General features: G+C 57.0%; 7 protein-coding genes across 7 annotated transcripts; 4 read left to right on the forward strand and 3 right to left on the reverse strand.

Annotated features, from left to right (window-relative positions):
- Positions 1–2,465: 2,465 nt before the first annotated feature.
- On the forward strand, positions 2,466–3,287 carry G6M90_00g105510 (uncharacterized protein; the record flags this gene model as incomplete). Its single annotated transcript, XM_014686052.1, has 1 exon — positions 2,466–3,287. The coding sequence occupies one exon, from the start codon at positions 2,466–2,468 to the stop codon at positions 3,285–3,287; it is 822 nt and encodes a 273-aa protein (XP_014541538.1).
- Positions 3,288–3,391: 104 nt separating this feature from the next.
- G6M90_00g105520 (uncharacterized protein) lies at positions 3,392–4,873 on the reverse strand (the record flags this gene model as incomplete). The annotated part of the gene is made up of 1 exon (XM_014686053.2): positions 3,392–4,873. The coding sequence occupies one exon, from the start codon at positions 4,871–4,873 to the stop codon at positions 3,392–3,394; it is 1,482 nt and encodes a 493-aa protein (XP_014541539.2).
- A 1,146-nt stretch (positions 4,874–6,019) lies between these two features.
- On the reverse strand, positions 6,020–6,448 carry G6M90_00g105530 (uncharacterized protein; the record flags this gene model as incomplete). Its single annotated transcript, XM_014686054.1, has 1 exon — positions 6,020–6,448. One exon carries the CDS (start codon positions 6,446–6,448, stop codon positions 6,020–6,022), a length of 429 nt encoding a protein of 142 aa, XP_014541540.1.
- A 1,072-nt stretch (positions 6,449–7,520) lies between these two features.
- On the forward strand, positions 7,521–8,838 carry xylB_3 (Aryl-alcohol dehydrogenase; the record flags this gene model as incomplete). The annotated part of the gene is made up of 4 exons (XM_066131676.1): positions 7,521–7,710; positions 7,782–8,470; positions 8,524–8,616; positions 8,680–8,838. 4 exons carry the CDS (start codon positions 7,521–7,523, stop codon positions 8,836–8,838), a joined length of 1,131 nt encoding a protein of 376 aa, XP_065987612.1.
- A 1,360-nt stretch (positions 8,839–10,198) lies between these two features.
- FGR27_1 (Filamentous growth regulator 27) lies at positions 10,199–12,450 on the forward strand (the record flags this gene model as incomplete). The annotated part of the gene is made up of 2 exons (XM_014686056.2): positions 10,199–10,263; positions 10,341–12,450. 2 exons carry the CDS (start codon positions 10,199–10,201, stop codon positions 12,448–12,450), a joined length of 2,175 nt encoding a protein of 724 aa, XP_014541542.2.
- A 434-nt stretch (positions 12,451–12,884) lies between these two features.
- Positions 12,885–13,949, reverse strand: vlmA_5 (Fatty acid hydroxylase vlmA; the record flags this gene model as incomplete). Its single annotated transcript, XM_014686057.1, has 1 exon — positions 12,885–13,949. The coding sequence occupies one exon, from the start codon at positions 13,947–13,949 to the stop codon at positions 12,885–12,887; it is 1,065 nt and encodes a 354-aa protein (XP_014541543.1).
- A 5,068-nt stretch (positions 13,950–19,017) lies between these two features.
- On the forward strand, positions 19,018–21,219 carry katG (Catalase-peroxidase; the record flags this gene model as incomplete). The annotated part of the gene is made up of 1 exon (XM_014686059.1): positions 19,018–21,219. The coding sequence occupies one exon, from the start codon at positions 19,018–19,020 to the stop codon at positions 21,217–21,219; it is 2,202 nt and encodes a 733-aa protein (XP_014541545.1).
- Between the last annotated feature and the right edge of the window lie 2,664 nt (positions 21,220–23,883).

Here is a 23,883-nt window from a genome sequence, read left to right on the forward strand (position 1 = left end):
TTGTAATCTCCATCCATGTATGTTCGTATGGAACTAGACCACCACCCTCGCCGCAGTGTCCATCTTTGCCCTCGCCGACTATACTCGGCTCCGATTCCGACTATTCAGCTCTTCAGGCCGCAGGCTGTGGCCCGGACATTCAATGTTAGGTTCAATGTTTCTAGAGTTCACTTTCGACCCGTCCAATGGAAACTAGGCCAAGTCCGATCAACAGTCCGATCAACAGTCCGACGTGACGTGGGGACATGGAGGCTTGGTGGCGGCGGGGATCTCACCCCAACACTGGAGAACTATTTCTTTGGTGGCTTCTATCCCTGTTCCTCTGACAATTTTGCACAGACCTGCAATTTGAGGTGCGGATCACCACGTACGTCTGACATGGCTGGTGACGGACGCTTGGGGGCCACGGATCCAGACCCCATTTTTCATCGTCGGAGTTTATTTGCCAATGCAAGCCTAGATTACACCCTTATCTCCAGAGAACCAATTTCTGAAAGACCTGGTAGCGCTGACATGTGCAAGCGCCTGTCGCGGCCGAGTAACGGGCAACTCTGTGGAGAGAAAGATGACGACACGGCAAGATATCTGGCAAAGCGGCCTGGCAATGCTGACATCCAAGACACGAGAGAGCTTGACACGGCCGCTATTTCTCACGTGGACCAGGGGAGACGAGGAGAAGAATCTTCAACCCCGGAATATGATGATGGGCCAAGAGTTTCCGCAACTGCACTCGTATCAACCCCTCTGGCACTGAGCAACGAACCAACTAGTTTCTAAGCTTCCAGTCGTATGGACATGTTGCCAGTCTCTGGTAGATTCGTTTGGACTGAGCTAGCTTGAAGAAATCGTCGGCAGTATTCTCGCCATGGCCCATCGATAGCCTTCACGTTGCCACCTGCGCCATATGCTCCCTCGTTGTGCTTCCTCTCCTGTTCCACCCGAGGATGGTTGCACCATCAGGATCCTCCAGGCGAGATGGACTTGACCAATGCACTTCTCCAAAAGGCCAGCTGGATAGTTCGACTCGTACGGGCAGCGGAAAGAGTTGGATCCTTGGTCTGTGGAAAGGCTTCCCGAGCGCGTATTTGCTCCCGAACGAAGCCTCCGCCCAATTCCTGCCTTGCCGATTCTCGACTCTTGAGTCTGTGCCGCTGGTTGAATGATCAGCATGGACTTGGCCGATGATGCCATCCCCATATGCCGTGCTTGTACGTGCTCATCAAGCTACCGCCGTACTACCGCCGTATGCGATTTCACTGATAGAGGCGTCACGATGGGCACCCTGGCAGATTTCGAATGCTGGATGATGGGCGTTGATGAGTCAAGTGTAGCAATGCTTTTTCTTTCTGCTTATCGTGCTGGGACTTTGGAATGGTATTGTGAGACGACGGCACAAAATATCCGTTCCAAGGGGTGCGACGCTGATCATCCCGCGTAGATACGATGTCCGGAAATCCACGCCCACAACAAACATGTCGGGCCAGACCATCTCTTGCTTCCATATATCTATGTAGTGTGATCACTGCTTGGCTCTTGAAATACAACACATTCAGTGCTTGTTGGTTCGCAATTACAATGATAGTGGGTATCATTTACGGGCCTTTTCTTCAAGACGGCTGTATATAGCTAATTTGCAGATTCTGGCGAGACGGATTTCTCGTCCACGCCGGTAGTCTAGTATTTGATGGCAATGGGGCTATTACCAAAGGCCTATTCGGGTAGCGCTTAGGTGAAGGGCCATGAGCGTTTCCCACGGATTGCCTTATACAGAAAGACTTGGACTAGATTTGCACCGTCGCCAGTCCTCCTCTGGCCTGACCACAGCGACAATTCAATTGTCAGTCGTGTATTCTAGCCAGTTTCATTTCACTGCATCTCTGCCCGTTGGCCGCAAATCCCATGAATCATGACCAAGTTCTCCGCCTCTCTTCGTGGCGCATCGAGCTCGGGACATTGTACAAATCCAACACGTGGCCATCCTCACGAGAGCCAGAGGGGCGACATTGCCCGAATACAAGAGTTCAAAAAGGAAACAGGTGACTGTTCCGAGTTTAGAGAAGTAATGCCAAATTTTGAAGCGAGAAGAATCAGCGCTGGGTATGACGTTGACAACGAGTGTAGGGTGATGTGCATGGCAGCAAGGGCCCTGACTCCTTGAGACGTCGCCTTCTCGCGACTCTGCACACGGCATCTCCTAGATAGTCGGTTCATACCTCAGGGAGCAATTGAGATGCAATTTCGATACCATCGGCAGATGAACAAACAGAGTCGTCGCGCGCTGAACGCTCTGAGCCTGACTGACCTAGGGTTAGGGTCTAAGCCGCCGAATCGGCAAAGGTTCTCCGACACCGGAGCCGACCAGAACCTACAAAGTCACCGTCGAATTCCATGGCCAAACCGGTATCAAACGCCCATTTTGTGTGCCAAATCCATCAAGTATTACACCCCGATTCCATCGTAAAACAATGAGCATCAAAACCGAGACAGCCACGTACACCCACGGCCACCATGCGTCGGTGCTGCGATCGCACACCTGGCGCACAGCCCGCAACTCGGCAGGCTTCCTGCTGCCTCACATCAAGCCCGACATGGCCATACTCGACATTGGCTGCGGCCCGGGAACCATCACCGTCGACCTGGCCGGTTATGTGCCCGAAGGTCGAGTGACGGGCCTGGAACGCGCGGCCAAAGTGCTCGAACAGGCGCGAGCCCTAGCCGCGTCGAGGGCCGTCGACAACATTGACTTTGTAGAGGGCGACGCCAACGCGCTGCGCTACCCGGACGACTCGTTCGACATTGTATTCTGCCACCAGGTCCTGCAGCACGTCAAGGACCCGGTCGGAGTTCTGCGGGAGATGCGGCGCGTAGCCAAGCCCGGCGGCATCGTGGCCGCGCGCGAATCCGACTACGGCGCGTTCACGTGGTACCCGGACGTGGAGGGGATGAAGGCGTGGCAGGCGCTGTACGGGAAGCTGGCGGCGCACAATGGCGGCGAGCCGGACGCGGGCAGGATGGTGCACGCGTGGGCGAGGCGCGCGGGCTTCGCGGCCGAGGCCATCACGTCGTCGGTGAGTTCGTGGTGCTACAGCACCCGCGAGGAAGTGGCCTGGTGGAGCGGGCTCTGGGCAGAGCGGACGGTGGCCTCGTCGTTTGCCGACACGGCGGTTGCGTCGGGGATTGCGACGGCGGACCAGTTGGCAGAGGTTGCTGAGACGTGGCGGCGCTGGGGGGGCGAGGACGATGCCTGGTTCTCGGTGCCGAGCGGCGAGGTCTTGTGTATCAAGTAGAGCCTGGCGGCGTATGCGAGGCGTGTACATGTAGTGCAGTCGGAATATGGTGCCTGGTAGAGGCGACACCGTTGTCAAGTATTCATGAACCTCGTGTCAGAGCATCAGCAGTAGCCTGGTAGTTCGTGATCGCTCGATTCCAGCATATACCCCGGCAGCCCGGCATACGTATTCCGCCTCGCGCGGTCTTGGCCTCGCACCAAGGCAAGGCCAGGCGCTGCCCGGAACTCGTGCTGCTGCATACGATTGTCTGACGTGGATTCCACGCCAATCTGCAGCGGCACGACAAGAGACAGGGTGGAAAACGTCTGGCCGACAGCGAGACAAAGATGCAGCGTGTAGGTGCGCGATATGCGGCACGAGTGAAACGTCGGCAAAAACATTTTCCTATTGTTCCTGGGTATCGTGAATTGAACGTCGAGCTCGGCAACGCATCGCCTTGGTCTCGAGCCCATCGACGACTCCATGTCGGGGCACGTCGCGGCGCTCGCACGCCTCGAAGGATTCTCTTGCGTCGGCGCCAAGACCCCCCGGGCGAGCGGGAACATGGCTTCCTCCCAGGCCGATTCGGCGCGCTCCTCTCTCCAGGGCAAATCGCCCACCGGGAGGCTAAACAGCTTGGTGGAGGTTGTGTACCGGTACGGCGACGTGGCCTCGGGCGATGGCCGGTTGCCCAGATTGGGGAGGCGGTTCATGAAGGACATGTCGAAATAGGTGTGCGACGTGAGCTTCCCGGACACGGAGCTGATCCTGGGCGACGGGGCGCCGGCGCCGACCGAGTCAAAGACCAGAGTCAGACGGCACGACGTGGCCGAGGCAGCGTGGCCGTCGGGCGACAGCATGACGGCCTTGGGCTGGGCGGCCGTGGCGGTCAGCCTGCCCAGCTTGCCGGCGACAAAGTTTCTGCGTATCGTCTTGCTCCTCGAGAGGGCGTAGCCGTCGTCGACGGGGGTGATGTCCAACGGGGCGTCTTCCGGGAACGCGGGCAGGACCCGGATCATGGACGACTCGGCAATCACCCGCGCCGGCAGGGGGTCGGCCGGGAGGCGTCTCGTGGCCAGCACGGCGACGGCGTACTTGATCTGCGTCATCTGGGGGGACTGGTCGTCGCCCTCCCAGAATCCCATGGTGGGCGGCGGCCGCAGGTGCAGCTCCTTGACGGCGGGCGAGACGCACCCGTGCCGGCAGGAGCCGATGGCGAGGTGGAACGGCAGGACGAAGTGGAAGCGGAAGACGTATTCCTGGCCCGCGGCGAATATCTTGCTGGCGGGCAGGCTGTCGGGACACAGCGGCATGACCAGCTTCATAAAGGGGAGGGCAACGATGGCCGACTCGTGCTGCAGCAGGTTTTGCGTGCTGCTGACGCCCACGAGGCTAATCTCGAAATCGTCGTAGGCAATGTCCTGGGCCGGGCGAAGAAGGACGTGGCCCCGGACTGGCGAGCCGGACGTGTAAATCTTGGCGTTGAAGTGCTGCTCCAGATGGAAGCCAAGTCGATAGGCATTTCGGCGTGGTGTTGCAGGCCACGCGGCGGCCGGCACCGGCGGCGGATAGCGATACATGCTCGCGGCACCGTGCAAGAACATGGGCTGGGCCAAGATGGGATCGTCTCATCCTTTGCGTGGATGCATGGCCGAGTCGTCTGTCGGCTTGGTGTTTTGCGCGTCAAGACGCAAGGCGAGGCAGCGCGTCCGAGTTGAGTCGACCCGTTTGACGGTTGCATTGTCGTTTCCGGCGGCCGAAAGAGGCCACGGGCCAGTCGACATTTCAACCCGTGCAAGCCAAAAGGCGGCGTCGTCACGAGGCTCCTTGGTTATAACGGTGGGATGTGGTGGTGACTTGGGTGAGGGGGCAAAAACGCCAATCAAGAACACCACCAACACACCGAGTACGAATGACGAGGTCCTGTGTGCCTCTGGCAGTTTCTTGGCAGCCATTTGGAATTTCAGCTTCTGGCTTGGCCATGCAGGATGGGCGGGCTGGGCGTGGACCGTCTAATTGGCGCCTTGCAAGTCTGGACTGCAGTCAATGCAGTCGGTAGTGATCTGGTCCTTTCTTTTTGCCCTCGGAGCTCGTACATGTAGCTTCAATGCCCAATCTTGCGCAAAGTCGGCAGAGTTGCCACGTAGATAAAAAGTGGCTCGTCCACCCAGTCGCGGGCGGGTAGTTACAAAGTGATTGTCTTCATGTTGCCAAAGCATGGCATCAAATCGCCCACGACCTCTGAAATCCCGGTCGCATTGTCCCGACAGCTCCATGTCGCCATGTGCCACTGGAATGTGGCGATTGCGCCATCAGTTAGTTCACACTGCGCGCAAACTTGGACCAGACACCACATGAACACCACGAGGATGCCGTTGTACCTACATATGTGCATATCCGGGCTGCGGTGCGGCTCAGCGGCATCGTCCGACCGGGCTTAATCATGTTGGTGCCATGTATGCACTTGCTTGCTTCACCATTGAGTGCAGATAATCACTCGGAACGGGCAGCGTTGCAGGAAAAGGCCGACAAGCACTGCAAATTACCCAGTCAACGTCTTTCACACAATCGCATATCCTGCGCCTTGTATACATGAGCCATGAAGGCGAACCACGGGGGGGATTGATCTAGAATACATACAGAGCAGGTTTTCTGGCGTACTATTACAAATGTCGTCGCCGCGATTCTTCACCAAAGGCGCAACATGCATCATTGATCCCAATCCGTCACCATCCACCACTCCATCAGCATCAGCGACCTATGACGGGCTTGCTCATCTGCTCATCGTCGGCTTGGCCCTTGCACCATTGCCAAATCCACTTGCCGTACATGCACGTCTCCATGGCGCCAAAGATGCCAAGGATGCCAACGAGGGCCAGCTTCATGTTTCTGCTGATACCGAGACCGTGTAGGCTGAATGCCGGCAACTCGGTGCCGTTGCCGTGGCCGCCGTGCTCTCCGGACGGCGCCTTGTCGCCCTGTTGCCGGCTTGGTTTCTGGTGGATGGAAAAATGCCTCGACGGCTTTGCCCACAAGTTCTCGGGTGACTTGATGTTGGAAAACGGCGATTCGCGCCGTGCAGCTTGCAGGGCCGACGGCAATTTCGGTGCGTTCATGTTTGGTTGCTGGACGACTCGCCATCTAGGCGCCCATTGTGCCGCCTTGGAAACGGCCGCCATGATGGCTTCAATGTCCGCACGTTGTCGCTGCGTGCTTGATGTGAGGCGGCAAATGGTGGCGGTGAGATGGAGTACAATGCAGTCAAGGAATGCAAGGGGAAAAGTCGAGACGAAGAATGCGAAAACGAGTCTCGGCACCATCTTTTGTATCGTTTCACTCTGACCAGAGGCAACAGCCTCAGGTTTCTTTGCATATGGCAAGTTGTTTGGCGTGAGCCGGAATTGGCCGCGACAGGGTTTCGCCCATTTTGGCTACTTACTGCGACCGGCTCACCCCAATACTGTATTCCACGAGTATAGCAACTTGGTCGACATATAGGAGCCTCTTTGTTTACGCATGTCAAGATGGACTTGCACAACATTGAAGTCAATGTTGCAACCTCAAATGAGACACTGGACCCTTGCCCGTCCGGTTCAACCCGGACAGAATAAGCCGAGGCCACCGCCGCGTGGGCCCGAGCACGGCATCAATTGATCGCTCCAATACGGAGTACTCTGTAGCGTTTACGGAGAACCCCAGATACTGGACATGTGGACAGAATGTGATTGGCTACTGTCGCATGGGGAAATGACAACGTTGAAGACTAACAAAATCTAGACATCAGGCATGACAAGCATTCGGCTCTCGGAAGAGAATGGGGAAGCGTCGCCGTCGCCGTCATCGGTCATCCCACCCACGCCGGGCGGCGTTTGTAAGAGATGCGTAATCCTGCCGTTTCAACGTCACCACTAGTTTTGCCTGTCAACATGGACGGCGGGGTCTGTACATGTCTGGTAGCTTTACGCTTCGACAAAGCGGCAGTTACGACGGTTCCAAGACTTCGGACCTCGCTACTATTGGATCGGCGTGAGCTATTCACACCAGACCCGTTCAGCCGGGACGCGGGGGTTCCGATGAGATCAATTGGGCCAAATGGGGCCCGGGGACAGATTCAGATCCAGCCTGCCCCGAGGATAAGTAAGCGTCGCATCGTCAGGAACGTGCACATGTGGCAATATATATGCAACTACATCAAGTTGCCAATCTTTCTTCATCCTCCCATATTGACGTCCCCACAGGCCAGCTTACACAATGGCAACGACTACGGCGCTCGTGCTCAGCGAAATCAACGCCCCGTTCAGTTTCGAGACGGTGCGGCTGGACGCACTGCGCCCGGACGAGGCACTCGTCGAAATACACGCCAGCGGCATCTGTCATACCGACCTGTCATGCGCCGACGGGACTCTGCCTGCGTTTGCGCCCGCCGTCCTCGGCCACGAAGGTACCCGAGCCACACGCAGCATCTGTGTCTTTTCCCACGCGCCAGTTCCGTTGTAGTAACAGACCTCGCAGGCGCCGGCATCGTCAAAGAGATTGGCTCGCAGGTCCGACACGTCGCCGTGGGTGACAAGGTCCTGCTCTCCTTCTGCCACTGCCAAGAGTGTGCGCAGTGCGAGGACGGCCACCCGGCGCATTGCTACTCGTTCAAGTCGCTCAACTTTGGCGGCACGCGGCCCGACGGATCGAGCGCCATGCGCAGGCAAGACGACAAGGGCGGGCAGGCTCTGTACAGCAGGTTCTTCGGGCAGAGCTCCTTCTCGAGGCACACCGTCGCGTCCGTGTCCAGCCTGGTCAAGGTCCCGGACACAACGGACCTGGCCCTGTTTGCGCCGCTCGGGTGCGGGCTGCAGACGGGCGCCGGCGCCGTCCTGAACACGCTCGACGTCCAGCCCGGCAGCAGCGTGGCTGTCTTTGGCGCCGGGTCCGTGGGCATGAGCGCCATCATGGCCGCCAAGATGCGCAGGGCCAAGATTATCATCGCCGTTGATCTCCAGCCGTCGCGGCTCGAGCTGGCGTCTCGACTGGGCGCCACGCACACCCTGCTCGGAAGCGACCCCGACATCGTCGCCAAGATTGGGGAACTGGCCCCTCCCAACGGGGTCAACTACGCCGTGGACTGCACGGGGGTGCCGGCCGTCATCGAGACCATGATTCAGGCTCTCGGAAGCCGTGGGCACGCGGCGTCTGTGGGAGCGCCGACGGTGAGTCTTGCCACTGTTGTCGGCTGAGTTGCTGCTGACGGTTGACGCGGTAGCCTGGGATCAAGACGGGCGTCGACATCTTTGCCCACGTCATTCACGGCAGACGCTATTCCGGGTGTTGCGAGGGCGACTCGATTCCCAGCAAGGCAAGTCGGCGCTGTGTGGCCGCAAAAAAGGGGGGGTGCATTTGCTGACATCGACTGAGCCAGATTATTCCGTACTTGATGGACGAATACGCCAAGGGAAACTACCCGGTGGATAAGCTGGTCACTTTCTATGATTTTCGCGATTTTCAGCAGGCGATTGATGATACCAAGCGCGGCATAGCGCTCAAGGCAGTATTGGTTTGGAAGGACTCGAAGGAGTGATGTTGCGTCTGGTCTGGTCGTCACGGGCTGCTGCAAGCGAGTCACCGGCGTTGATGGCCATATTTGAAATGAGTCGGTGGCTTGGTCAACATGACCGGCGCCATCCGTTGTAGACTGGGGACCGGAGCATCGTGTTTCGTCTGGTGGCAAGAGGCACAAGTGCCAGAGATGAAAGGGCCAGGCAGCTTGGCAGGTTCGAATTAGTTTCAAAGAGGGCAGGATCCTTGTTGGCCAATGTATCTGTAGCGAGGCCGAGTTGCTGCCTCGTATGCAACATGAAGGCCTGAAAGTCAGGGGAACAACTCGGTCATAGTGTCAAGTTTCATGTTTCCACGTCGTCGACGTACCAAGCACTGGTACATGTACTATACACACATACATGCTACATGACGCCATGGGTCATGACTGCGTCCCAAGTCCAAACATGAATGATCATCAATTCGATGATGCCCACGGCCGGCGGCGTTCCCCCAACCCATGCCTGGGCGGCGTGGCGTTGGACCCCCGCCGTTTCCCGTCCCAGTCCGGCATCGGAACGCTCTGGTCTCGTCGGAAGCAGCTTCGGCAGCCGTCGGATGCAGACATGGAGTCCTGCCCACCGCCTGGCAGCATTGACTCGCGACGGGTGAGATGCAACACGGTGTAGGAATCATGGGAGGATGTGGCCGTGTCGTCGGGCCTGGGTGGAATTGAAGGCTCTTTGGAACGTTGAAGGTTGAAGCCAGCCAACGCGGGGGAAGGAGGAGGAACATCACATGCAATGTCTTGAATGTTGGGCAACGCCAGGTCATGCCGACGAGTCGTCAACTGGTGCAACTGGCACAAAAGCATTGTCAGTTGGCACGACCTGTCACGCACGGTGCCACATGCAAGCCAACCAAGATGCGCTGGTTCAAGATGACGACGCCGCATTCCTCATCAGCAAAGAAAGCCATTTGATTGTGGGCCGCCGACCCGGGGCCTGAAGATGGGCGCGCGGTTCCATATTTGCATCATGTCCATGTGCCAGGATCCCGGCTTGTCCTGCGACGACGACAAACTCAAACCCGTCCACCGCCAACTACCCCACGTTTTGCAACTTTTTGATCACGACTCCATGACGGCGCGGCATCAAGCAGCCGACCTGGGACCCCGCGCGACAGTCTGTTTGCTAATCCACGGTCGCTTGCTTGCTCATCCCACGACATTTGGAGGAGCATGACATTCGACGGCCTGCGGGATCCGTACAAGATCGATTTGCCGTTGCCAAGGGTCAACGACGCACTTGTCCTTTTGAATTATTTCTTCATCCCATTCATCCCTCTCCCTCACCTACGTCATAGCCTACCGTGTACATATACCCGGGTTCCAGCATACAGACATGCGATCCCAACAGCGTCATGACCAGATGGCCGCGCGAAAGAGATGCAGCAGAGCATGTGACATGTAAATCTGACTTCCCCCCTCCCTCCATGGCCGCGTCCATGTTGCCGTCACGCTTACACTCCTTTCCCCCGGCGCAGGTGCAAGAGGCGCAAAGAGCGATGCGACGGACGGCAACCCTGCGGCCGGTGCACCGAGCGGCGAGTTCACAACGAGTGCCGATACGAGACGGAGCACGGGGGACGGGCGGCTAAGCTGCATCCCGCTCGACACCGCGGCGGTTCGATTTCGAGCTCGCGAGGCCGCTCCTCGGTCGAGCCGCCCTCCGTCACCATTGACATTACCGACTCGTCGCCCGCGGCCACGCCCCTGGACCAGTCGCGCCTCATCCTCGACAAGAAGGGCCGCTTCATGTACCTGGGCGACTCGGCCAACCCATCCTTCCTGCAGTCGATCCGGCGCCTGGTGCGAGAGACGCAAGGGCCGGGCCCCTTTGTCGACGATCCCCTGCGGCCGGCCATGGTCGAGGCCTCGCCCGAGGGCGCGCCCGCCTGGCTCGACGCCGGATCCGACCACAAGTCGCCGCCCGCCCTGACCGAGGACGAGGCCAGGCACTTTGCCCGCCAGTTCTACCTGTGCACCAACGGCATCCTCGACCTGTACGACAAGCCCGTGCTGCTGGACCAGGTCCCGCGCGCCCTGGCCCGGGACGCCGTCGCCCTCCCGCTGGCCAAGCCCGTCGTCTACCTCATCCTCGCCCTCGGCGCCCAGTCGTCGCCCAAGGACCTGGGCGAGGTGGCCGAGTCGTGCTTCAACTACGGCCGCTACCTGTCGGCCAGGTACCTCATGGACGACCCCAGCACGCTGGCCGTCGAGGCCTACATCCTCATCGCCATGTACCTCCTGGCCGCCTCGCGCCGCAACGCCGCCTTTATGCACCTCGGCTTCGCCGTGCGCGCCGCCTACGCCCTTGGCCTGCACCTTAAGGCCGTGTCGATGCGCTTCACCGCCGACGAGTTCCGCCGCCGCGAGCGCATCTGGAAGTCCCTCCGCAGCATCGACATCCTCTCGAGCGCGCTGCTGGGCCGCCCGCCCGCGACCAAGGAGACGCGCGACACGGCGGCGCCCGACGACTACTCGGCCTGCGGCGACCTGCTCGCCATCATGGAGCAGGTGCTGACCGACGTCTACGAGCAGCGCCAGATCTCGGCCGCGACCCTGAACCGCGTGGCCTCGCGGCAGCGCGAGTGGGCGGCCGTCTTCACCCGGGGCCTGGCCGCCGACAACATCGAGCCGGGCGACGGCATCGAGGGCGGCGCGCCCAACATGGGCCTGACGCACCTCAAGGTCGTCTTCCACTGGACCGTCATGCTCCTGACGCGGCCGTTCCTGTCGGAGCGCGTCGCCGCGCACGCCCGGCAGGCGGCCTCGTCGTCGTCATCATCGTCGCCCGCGTGGACGCCGGCCGAGTCGTCGCGCGTCCTCGCCCACGCCTGCGTCAACTCGGCCATCCGCACGCTCGCGCTGCTCGAGCCGCTCGTCGAGGCCTGGGACACGCCGACGCGGCTGCCCTTTAGCGTCAGCTGCGTCGTGCACTCGGCCCTCGTCGTCGGCCTCGCCCACTTCGGCGACATGCACCAGATCTTCCCGCTCGACAAGTCCATGTACACGGCGCGCAGCCTGCTGCAGCGCTTCTCCAGCGACGCCATTGCCTTCCGCAACTGCACCATTGTCCAGCTCCTGCACGAGGCCTGCCAGGCCTACGCCGAGAAGAGGCACGCCGCGTCCATGGACATGGAGGGCCAGCTCATCAGCAGCCTGTTTGGCCAGCTGCACTACACGCCGCCCGGGACCACCGGCGCCGAGCCCGGCGACCACTCGGCCCTCCGTGTCCGGGGCGCGCCGCTGCTGCCGCTGCCGCTCCCGCCGCCGCATTACCCCCCGCCCGCCGCCGGGGACGCCATCAGCCTCATCGACAAGGCGTTTGGCGACGACGCCGCCGCCGACGCGTCCTGGGACAGCGTGTCGCCGGCCAAGACGACGGTCCAGCCCTTGTCGCCGAGCTCCACGCCCGCCACGATGCCCAAGCACGACGACGACGCCGCCGCGCTGCCTCTCGAGGTGTCGAGTGCTTTCGACGGCGGCAACATCCTGGGCGACGAGGACATTGTCAACTTGGAGTCGCGGGACGACTTGGTCTCCCTGTACGCGCTGATTGACACGTCGGGGGGCTACCTGGGTCTGGAGTAGACATGAATGAATGAATGAATGTGATGGACAAGAACCGCGAGAGTTGGAACATGCGGTTGTGTGCACTAGCGTAATGGTCGGGTTGGCCATGCATCCATCCGTGTCTTGGCAGCGTGTAATGAATCAAAAAATACGGCCACCAGCAGGCGGTTGTCGTTTTCGCACCGTACTCTGGCTCTTTTGCAACGCGTGTACTACGTTTCCCTTGCCAACGTGACAAGACGCCGCGTGAGCGGCAAAGACAATGGGACAGGGGGCCCAGCGTGACAAGATGTCGAGGGTGGAATGAAATTGTGTCTATCAAGGTATCATTGTACATTACATCGTTGTTGCTCACGTCACCACAGCTCCTCCTTTCGACCTCTAGCTTTGCCATCTACGAATCGGTGCCCTGACCCATTCACACACACGCAAGTCCAACAGTCCCTTTGCATTCAAAACAGCGGCACGTGCGCCGGGTTGACATAGTCGACGTTGTCGGGGGCCGACTCGACGCGGTCGAGACAGGTGCCAAAGACACGGTCCCAAAGCCGCGTCTGCTTGCCATAGTTGTGGCTCTTGCGCCAGCCCTTGCGGTGATGCATGTCATGATCCTCCACCACAATCTCGGCATTAAAGTACTGCAGGATGGGATGGAACGTGGATAGCCCGGCGGCATGCAGCCGCAGCCCGCTGTGGCCAGCTACTTCGATAAAGGCAATATACTGGTGGCACAGCCACCACTCGTAGAAGCCCAGCGGGAGACCCATGGCCCGGAGGCTCATATAAGTAAGGAACGGAATGCCGACGAGGTCAAAAAACTCCTGCTCCTCATCGGCAAAGGCCGTCATAAGCGGGTTAGGATGCTTGGTCAGGTGGTGCGTGCGATGGAACTGCCACAGGAAGGAGACGTCGTGCATCAGGCGATGGTACCAGTAGAACCAAAAGTCGAGGACGACGCCGTAGACGCCGATTTCGAGCACCAGCCACGCCCACCACTGCCAGCTCGACAGGGCGTCGACGGGCTGCACGGCTCGGTCGTAGGAGAAGTAAATGGCGAGGGCGACGCGGCCGCCGGTGCCCTTGAGCGCCGACAGCAGCACCTTTGTCACGCTGGCGTCGGGGATGCCGTCGCGGTCGTGGACGTCGCCGTCGAGGAAGCCCCATCTGTGGCCCATTTTGCGGAGCGTGTGCACCTCGCGGATCAGGATGACGTTGAAGGCGTTGAAGTAGAGCAGGAACATGAGCAGGGGGTGCAGGCTCTCCCTCCCTGTAAACGTCAAGATGGCCTGGTGGACGAGCAGAGGCGTGACGGCGTGCACCAGCACCCAGACGTGCTGCGACCATTGCGACAGGTACGGAATCTTGTCCGTCTTGGGGTGCTTCGGCACCGGCTTGTCCAGGGCCGTGGGATAGCCGTCGAGGGTTTCGAAGATCCAGTGGCTCCAGGTCCATGTGTCTCTGCTGGCGGTGCGCCAGGTCGACTTCATCGAGTCCTTGGGGTTCGGGGCCTTGGACATGATGCGCGGAGGAGGCCGAGGACGACGCTGGATAACCAAGTTGTGTAGCTTTCTTTCCCCGCGACTAGATGTTGATCGGGAGAGAGACGAGGGCTACTTACACGAGCGCGGTGGGCGAGAAACCCGGAGTAGTTATAAGTCGGCCATTGTCAGGGACTCGGGGACTTAGGGACGGGACAACCGCCACAACATCTGATCCCGTGTGTCTCTTGCGCTGGGGTCCCCAGGTTCTCCACACCCGCAGGCGCGAGGTTTCCATCTTGGTGTTGTGGGCGGCGCCTTGGATGCCGTTTTGGGAGCTTGTGTCCGAGAATACCGGCCGAGCGGCGGCGTGCGCCCAGGTACCTGATTACCGGCGATTGTATACACGATCTGGCAAGAACTCGGGAGACATGTTTTACGTATACAATGTAATTATTTTATTTTTACGCTTCCGAGGCCTCTACGGCCTTGTTAGTTGCAACAAACGGCGTCGTGAAGTTGGAACGGGCACAAAAGTTATGCCGATGGGCCGTGCTGCAATGGGACCAGTTTCAACGCTTTCGACGCTCAAGTAATATATGCGATTGGTCAATGTATGCCCACATGCACACCGGAAAATACCACAGCCTGTCATCTCACATGGAAAAAGCATCGAGATGGGCTATGTGGCGACGACGGACGGTCGTGCCGTTTTGACAGCGCCCTGACAAGACGTCGTACGAGGACCGGAACCGCCGTCCAAACGAACCATGATGCGCGGGACCGGTTTGCCCGATGATGTTGACAGCTACATTCCATATATAGTTACGTAGTGTACCAACTCGCCAGTGGCCACTGCCGTCTCTCTAGGCTTGCTTGTTTTGTGGCAACATGCGGTTCGGAGCATCACCGACGGATGCGTCTGGCCATCGACTTGCCAATCATCCCCAAAGCGCTTAGCACCGAGACACGATCTGAACAAATGTGACTAACAAGTGTTGGCCTCCCCGGATCAAATGACCAGTACACGGGCGAGCTCCACATCGCTTGTGGCATTGACTGGAGAGAATATTGCCCTCGAGCCCATGAGCGTCAAGACTCAAGAGTATTCTGCTTCACAGTGCTCCGTAGACTTGGACCCGACGAAGGGGGTGACTTTGCAAAATACGACCGCAAGTTTCCAAAGATGGCCGACTTTATTCGGCATCGTGCAAGCAGTTTGCATCCCCCATGTGCTCATCTGGTGGCCCCCTGGACATGTATTTGCTTCTTCCGCACCAACACCATCTACCTTGATTGCGTCTCTTCCATTACCATGACAGTCCCTTTAAAAAGTCTTGTCTAGACTTATATTATTACTCTTTTTCCCCTTGGACTCGCAGGTTTTTGGCGCCAGCTGTCCTCCCCCCCGGGCTCATCTTCACCAGCATTGACATGTCAACTGCAACCTCCTTCAAGTCCAGGAGCAGCACTAACTTTGTCCTCTCCGGATTTTGCCAAGCTCCCAACTGATTTGCCACGGCCCGGTGATTCACACATTCCGCCAACCACACGCGCTACCAACGACCCTGGCAGCTCGGATATCCGACTCCTGTCGGAGCCAAGATCAGACTCCAACGCGGTTTCTCCCCGAAAGACGCCGCGTGCCGTCTAATTCGCCTCTATAAGTGAGTCGGGGCCATCAATGGGGGTGGTTGCGTCCAATTGGGGTTTATTCAGGCTCGGGATATGCTCAGACGACGGCTCGGGTTGCTTCTTGTTGGCGATCCGCCGACCAAAGACGAATATATGTATATATATATACTGCCAAACCAAGAATTACAAGTAGTAGAGAAACACCGATTGCTACATGTACTTTCATCACGCTAGTCACGTTAGAGCCTTCGGTGTAGCTGTCTTGGGGCCGTGTTGAACGTTGAGCTATCGGTTGGGGTAATACTTGCAGTCGTATCGCCGCCATCCCGGGACTAGACGGGAATAATTTGCGGCGCCAAAACCATCACCTGCACATCGGTCGACACGGCCATTATATTAATGTCCTGATTTACAGTCCGTGCAGTACAACTCCCTCTCTCTGCCTGTGTCTGCCGTTACCGTTTTACCCGTTGGTAGCTTCAAGCCGCACGAATATGGCAAACGGCAGGAAAAGATAGTTGTGTATAGTAGCTGCCGTCATCTTCCACAATCAAGCAGTACCAACTCACGTCGGGCAACGACCAAACGCCGTTGGTTGTTTAGGATTTCTAGCATCCCAGCCGGAAAGCCCGGGAACGTAGGAAGCGCAGCCGGGGGAGGAGTACAAGTCGTTGTCAAGGGGCCACGATTCGTAGTTGAAGCGGGTAGTTTCTTGAATGTGGTGGATTCGAACATGGTGAGGGTTGATTCGGGTTCTTGCGATCGAAGAACGACGTTCTGTATGAGGAGTGTATCCTCTGGGAGTTGGCATGGAGGCAGGTCAATGAGTACCGCGATTATAACCACGCGCCCATCGACTACTGTTGGCCGTCGTAGCTTCGCCCCAGTGCCTGGCTGTTTTTTCTCTATTAAAAGTCCCGGCATTACAGTGTCGAGGGAGCAACTTACTGCCTTTTAGGAGAGCTTTGCTACAGAGTCGGGTTAAATGAGATGAGGTCAAATTTTAGCATCATCTTATTTCTTTCTCTGTTTTCTTTTCTTAGCCAAAATGAGGAACCCAAATAGCTTTCCAGGAGTGTGTTCAGAAGTCAAAATTATAGTTTCTCCGTTGAATAGGCCGACAACTATCCAAATATACCACAAACTTGGAACATCACTTCCACCGTGACGAATAAAAAAGTAGGGCAAGGTCGAACGGTGGTTTAGTATAATTAGCAACTGAAACAAGGCATCTTATATCGACTCTACAAACCAAGTAGGTTCAAGTCTAGTTTCATGGTGAGTCTAGCATGGCAATGATGGGTCGTGATATGGCAAGTTTTTGGAAATGGCTGTACAGGGTAGCAGCTGGAAGGGCCATGTTTGGAGCCTCTTGACGCCTCAAATGTTCAAAGTCGATGCTGCTTGACATGTAGCGCGCCATCCGACTAGCCCCTGGTCAAGGCAACCACCGTGGCATCTGGTGAGAATTTCCATTTGTCAGGTAATTGGGGGTGATCGGGACGCAAAAAGCGACAACGGTGAGGGTACATGGCCCTGAGTCTTTCTCGTGAGCTGGTCGTCAAGGCGGTTTATGTAGCGGCAGGCAAACAACCTCAAAATATTGGAACACTGCAGGGGTCTGGGCCAGCCGCGGACCATCAAATGCCATCAATTGATCAAAGTCACGACATCAGGGTACGTGCCGCCTCAAGAACAAACAGACTCTTGGACTTCTTGACGAGCCGAGGGGGGAAATCACGTGAACACGAGTACATATGGTGACATGGGCATTCGAGGCCGGCCACTCAGAGCCGACAGAATGGGAATTACGACCCCTCCTTCGCGTCATACGGCTCGCAGGTCGCGTCTGACAGCCAAGGAGGGGGAGCCCTGTTGTTGTAACAGGGAGAGGGGGCCATCTTTGTACAAACTGGAAGACTCAATCGGCTGATATTGAGAGGCATAGGGAAATGGATGGACATACAATGCTGCGATGCGAAACAGTCGTCGTCAATGTGTACTCGGTACATGTGGTGGGCTGGTGGCGGCGGCGAGGTCGACTTGACCCCACACCGCCCACCTTTGTCGCATCTCCAACACATCTCGCAGCCCAGCTCCAGCCCATCAAATCGTCCAAGCCGGCGACAGGATGGGGCCATGGTGCCATCCGCCTCTCAAGTGCGTGCTATTTCGAAAAGCCCTTTGGTCGTACCGCCATGAGCCTGGAGCCCCGGCATCTGCGAACGGACGAGCTGGTCCACAGTGGCCGTGGCAACTGGGGCCCGTCAAACGCCGCGGTGTTTGACCAAACGCTCTGACAGCCCGATCGGAACAGCTTCCCCGCAGCCGGGCTGCGAACCGTCTTTTTCTCCTTTGACAAAGACTAAAAGGTACTGAGTAAGCACTGTCAAGATGCACGGCTGACTTGAGCATGGCCCGTTCCATGGAGTGGTCATGGGGCATAACGACAGCTGGCCGCTGCTGACGACTTGAATCCAATGTCAGGGGCATTGGAAGCATGTTGATGATGAGGAAAGGCCCGGAAAGCATTCAACATGCGATGCAAAGACTCCGTAATCGACAAAACAGGGGTGGTACATGGGACGTGAGGCACTGAGGCTAGTGAGGGGCAGCGCGGGGATATAAAACGAAGTGACATGATGCCTGTACTGTACATGATGGATGCGTGTTGTGCAAAAGACGGAAGGAGCGAGCAAACCAGTTGACCTCTCACAAGCATTTGAAAGCTACTCCGTAGAAACACCAATTGGTGCCTCCTGTTGCACGCCCCCTTTCCAGTCAAGCGACCAAGGGACCAAGGGGCAAAAACCTTTCAATTGCTCATGATTCCCGTCATCAAAAGAGATGGTGATGTGCAAGTCGATGAGAGATGAGAGATCGCTGAGACGACAGCTGCAGGCCGGAGCCGCCAAGCTTAAGCTTACCCCTGTACCATGGTACCTTGGTACTCCGTAGAGGTACAGCGGCACCGAGGCAGTCGTGGTGCCATGGACCAACGAGAACTTGGCCATTGGTCATGGAGCACGCCAATGTACCAATCGGCGTTTCAATCGAGCCATCAACGCTCCATCGTCGTCGGTTGTGCACCTCGTTTGAGCCACGGCATTCGACGGCGTCCCTGGAACACCGAGCTTTGCGCGGGGTCGACTGAACATTGAAGCTTCCTCGAATCCTCCCATGTTCCCCATTCCCAAGCCATGCCCCAGCTCCCCCTTCCTGCCCCTTCGACATGAATCTCTCCATGTCGGCGTCTTCTCACTTTCGATTCAACTAGCTGGGTACCTGCCCCTTCGTGGCACCCTGACGACCCTGAACGACCTTGCCTCCTGCCTCCTGCCTCTGCGTTTTATATACCCCGCCATCCTGCTCCTCCCACCTTTGTTCATTTTCCTCCCCTTCCCTTCGACTTCCATACTTCTTCCCAACCAACTCCATCACTCATCCATTGCTCGTCCTACATCCCATCACAATGGCCGAGAGCAAGTGTCCTCATCTCAACGTCGCTGGTGGCGGCACCCGAAACCGTGACTGGTGGCCCGAGTCCGTCAAGCTCAACATCCTCCGCCAAAACACTTCCGTCACCAACCCTCTCGGCGAGGAGTTTGACTATGTCGCCGCTTTCAAGACCCTCGACTACGAGGGCCTCAAGAAGGACCTCACTGCCCTCATGACCGACTCCCAGGAGTGGTGGCCCGCCGACTTTAACCACTATGGCGGTCTCTTCATCAGAATGGCTTGGCACAGTTCCGGCACCTACCGGGTTTTCGACGGCCGTGGCGGCGGTGGCCAGGCTCAGCAACGATTTGCTCCCCTCAACAGCTGGCCCGACAATGTCAGTCTGGACAAGGCTAGACGTCTGCTCTGGCCCATCAAGCAAAAGTACGGCAACAAGATCTCCTGGGCTGATCTCCTGATCCTCACGGGCAACGTTGCCCTCGAGTCCATGGGCTTCAAGACGTACGGCTTCGCTGGAGGCCGTGTCGATGGCTGGGAAGCCGACGAGTCCGTCTTCTGGGGTGGCGAGACCACCTGGCTCGGCAACAACGTTCGTTACAACGACAACAAGGACGCCCAGAAGCGTGATCTCGAGTCTCCTCTGGCCGCCTCCCACATGGGTCTCATTTACGTCAACCCCGAGGGTCCCGATGGAAACCCTGACCCCGTTGCCGCTGCTCGCGACATCCGCACGACCTTTGGCCGCATGGCCATGAACGACGAGGAGACTGTGGCTCTGATTGCTGGAGGCCACACCTTTGGCAAGACTCACGGTGCCGGTCCTGCCACCAACGTTGGCAAGGAGCCCGATGGCGCCGGCCTTGAGCAGCAGGGTCTGGGCTGGAAGAGCACCTACGGTGCCGGCAAGGGGCCCGATACCATCACCAGCGGCCTCGAGGTCATCTGGACCAAGACGCCCGCCCAATGGAGCCACAACTTCTTCGAGTACCTTTTCAAGTACGACTGGGAGCTCACCAAGAGCCCTGCCGGCGCCAACCAGTGGGTTGCCAAGACCAACGACGAGATCATCCCCGATGCCTACGATGCCAACAAGAAGCACAAGCCCAGAATGTTGACCACTGACTTGTCGCTGCGCTTCGACCCCGCGTACGAGAAGATCTCGCGTCGCTTCCTCGAGAACCCCGACCAGTTCGCCGATGCCTTTGCTCGCGCCTGGTTCAAGCTCACCCACCGTGACATGGGCCCCAAGACTCTCTACGTCGGACCCGAGGCTCCCACTGAGGACCTCATCTGGCAGGACCCCATTCCCCCCGTCAACTACCAATTGATTGACGACAAGGATGCCGCCGCCATCAAGGAGGAGATCCTCAAGTCTGGCATCGACACGTCCAAGCTCGTGTCCACTGCCTGGGCCTCCGCTTCCACATTCCGTGGCAGCGACAAGCGAGGTGGCGCCAATGGTGCCCGAATCCGCCTGTCGCCCCAGAAGGACTGGAAGGTCAACAACCCTTCTCAGCTGTCCCAGGTCCTTGCCACCTTGGAAGACATCCAGAAGCGCTTCAACCAGTCTGGAAAGACGGTTTCTCTTGCCGACGTCATCGTTTTGGCCGGTGTCGCCGGTGTCGAAAAGGCTGCTCGTGACGCTGGTGTTAACATCACCGTGCCCTTCACCCCTGGCCGCAACGACGCCACCCAGGAGCAGACTGACGTGGAGTCTGTTGGCTATCTTGAGCCCCTGGCTGATGGCTTCCGCAATTACGGCACGTCGCATGGCACTGTCAAGCAGGAGCACCTGCTGGTTGACCGCGCCCACTTGCTTAGCCTCTCCGCCCCCGAGCTCACAGTTCTCATTGGTGGTCTGCGTGCCCTGAACACCAACTACGACGGCTCTGCTCTTGGCGTCTTCACATCTCGCCCTGGTGTCCTAACCAACGACTTCTTTGTCAACCTCTTGGACAACAACACCGAGTGGAAGGCTACCGGCGAGGACACCTTTGAGGGCGTTGACCGCAAGACGGGTGCCAAGAAGTGGATCGCCTCTCGCAACGATCTCATCCTTGGCGCCCACCCTGAGCTGCGCGCCGTCTCAGAGGTTTACGGCAGCGCTGATGGAGCCCAGAAGTTCGTCAGGGACTTCGTTGCCGCTTGGGACAAGGTGATGAACTTGGACCGGTTCGATCTCAAGAAGGGAAACAAGACGGCCGCTCGCCTGTAGAGTAGTATGAAGAGATTATGATTGTGGAATTTGAGATAGCTACAGAGATAGCCAGAGCCCCCCCAAATAGTGGGAGAAAGTTTAATGACCGTTATGTTACTCACCTTGCATATACCGACTGAGAATTGTCTGTGAATCGTGCATCCGTAAGCGCCGTGGGAAAACGACTGCTCGATTACGGATAGAAGGTGCAGACTTCAGATGCAACCGCTCGTCGCAGTCGACATTTTCAGCTCGCTGGAACCCCTGTTTCGCTACCAGGGCCCATCGTGACGTGTAATATGACATGATGGCATCAAATGAGTAAAAAGAAGTACTAGTAGCAATTGCTACACAGAGAAAAGACAGTCTCGAGTCATCACCACAAGCAGCATCTTCAGCATTCCAACACAAGCCCAGGATAAGTTGGAGTCGGGTTGTCCAACTAGAGTGACTGCCAACATGATCAGTCAACAAGCTCGCAGCCAACCATGATGCCGAAAGTCCCAAGACACAAGACCGGCAGCGAGCCGTTTCTATGGCCATCCTGCATGTGGTGTAGTGACTCCAGATGTCTACACAAATAGTCGTTCTCGCCCGCTTTGAAGCACTGCATGTCTCATGAGCCCGCATACAAATCATTCGATTGAGGCATCCATGATATTTTGCCAAATGCCCTGCCCTGCCGGCATTGATTGCGACCTGTCTGTCACCCTTCAACAATCGTCAATGATGAAAGCACAAGTTGAATAGAATGTATGATTGAGACATGCATCCTGTATGATGGCGACATGCATCCTGTGTGGATGTCTACTACATCTACGTCGACTGTGATGGGTTGGTCGGGAAATGCCAAGTCCGTCTCAAAGATGCTTACAATAATAATGTCTGAAGATGATAGAACCCGATGAGTCTCATCTGTACCCAACATATGTTTGAGAACGCCGGTGCCCAGAAGCGCTTGCAGTAGAAACTTATTTTAGTGTTGATGGATTTGGTGTGGTTGAACTTGGTTCATGTTTCCTCATGGACTTGCCGAGACAATCGTCTCATCGTCTCTTTGCGCACAACAACCGCCTGGTAGCACCAGGGTGAGATGGAATAGCAGGAGGGTGGTCGTGTTGTTTGATGAGATAACTGACCAAAATTTTCCAAGGCGATGGTGCCTAGATTCCTTTTTTATCTGATATGTTAAAGACTCATTAATCATAATGCTGATAAATTATTCGACAATTACTGCCCGGCCGAGACCATATCTTGAGTTGAGTCCACTAGAATTTAACAGTATTGTCTCGTTTACAGAGTACGTGAGCAGTAGTAATAGTTGCCGCGATTCCTCCGCCCTGTCTCGGCTCCTCGCCTGATATCCCCCAGCCACTGCGCCGTGCAGACTCTGCTGCATGGGTCAAGACGGGAGAATTTTACTGCGGTTGTCGCGGCTGACGGTGACGACCAGGACGAGGACAAGAGTGGATCAGTGATTGATGATGCGATTGACGAGGCTCTGGACGGAGAAATGGACCACGAGGACATGGAGATATTGATGAGACTAGTTTCGGGGAGTGTAGCCGGTATGGTACACCGGGCATGCTTCACAACGTGAGACTTGAGCTGCGGGCCAGCCCACAACTATACGAGTAGTTTTGTCAGTCTCAGCGAAAGGAGTCTGGGAACGATTCCACGCTCTACGAGGTCTTCAACAATGCCGCCTGATGGGTCTCAGACATGCGTATACTGGGAAGGAGTAGGTATATACGGAGCTGTGTTTTAGTGTGCCCGGCAATGTGGCCGTCTTGATGGATTGTACGTGACATGTTGGGAAGGCTTCTTAGGTCAAGGCTTCAGGTAGGTCATACTATGGATATATATAAACACAGGCCAACAACCCATGGCTTTCCTTCAACACGTATCAACTCGGCGTGACAAAAACTCAACCGGTTTTCTGAAACCGCTACTCTTTACGCTGAATATTATTCTTGTATTCAAACGAGGCTAAAACATGAAGGCAATGACTCTTGCGCTGCTTTATCTTGGCGGTAGGTACCAGACTGGGGACTTGCTTGCTTACTATGCACCTAACTGTGTGAAAGCCCTTGATGCTGCTCTAGGTTTACAGTGCAGTTGCCCAAATTATCCTTCCATAACGGATGGGTGTTGTGATTACGTTGGTGGGACGAAAGCCGGTGCGAAAGGGAGTGCACAGCGTCGTGTAAGTGCACATGTGTATTGACGTAATCGAGCGGAGCAAGGCTCGGTATATTCTCTACCCAATATAACTCCCTCATGCTAACTATCTTCCAGTGTAAGAAAGATAGCTTCACGGACAAACAGAAATTCCGCAGGTGCTGTCTAAACAATTTCATCACGCCTGAATGCGATCCCTGAGTCGGTGCGGGATGCGGAAAGAGGACGGCTGGACACTTTTCTGTAATTCCCCATCGAGGTAATATGGCGTGCGTTCATCCAGCATCTTTGGTCGTTGTATGGAGTTCTCCAATGGAGTTTAAGCTCGGCCGGCCATAGAACAACAATAGAGAGAATTGGCAAACCTGACCCCAGTAATGCTATCATGCGGCAGGTATCATCTGTGCTTGTAACCCATCTATTCCCATGGACACTACGTGATGCCTTTATTTGGTGGGCTTGTAACGCATTTCCCTTCATGAGAGAAGTGGCCCTGTGCAT

Source organism: Metarhizium brunneum, chromosome 6 (assembly GCF_013426205.1).
Source record: "Metarhizium brunneum chromosome 6, complete sequence".
NCBI classification, from domain to species: Eukaryota; Fungi; Ascomycota; class Sordariomycetes; order Hypocreales; family Clavicipitaceae; genus Metarhizium; species Metarhizium brunneum.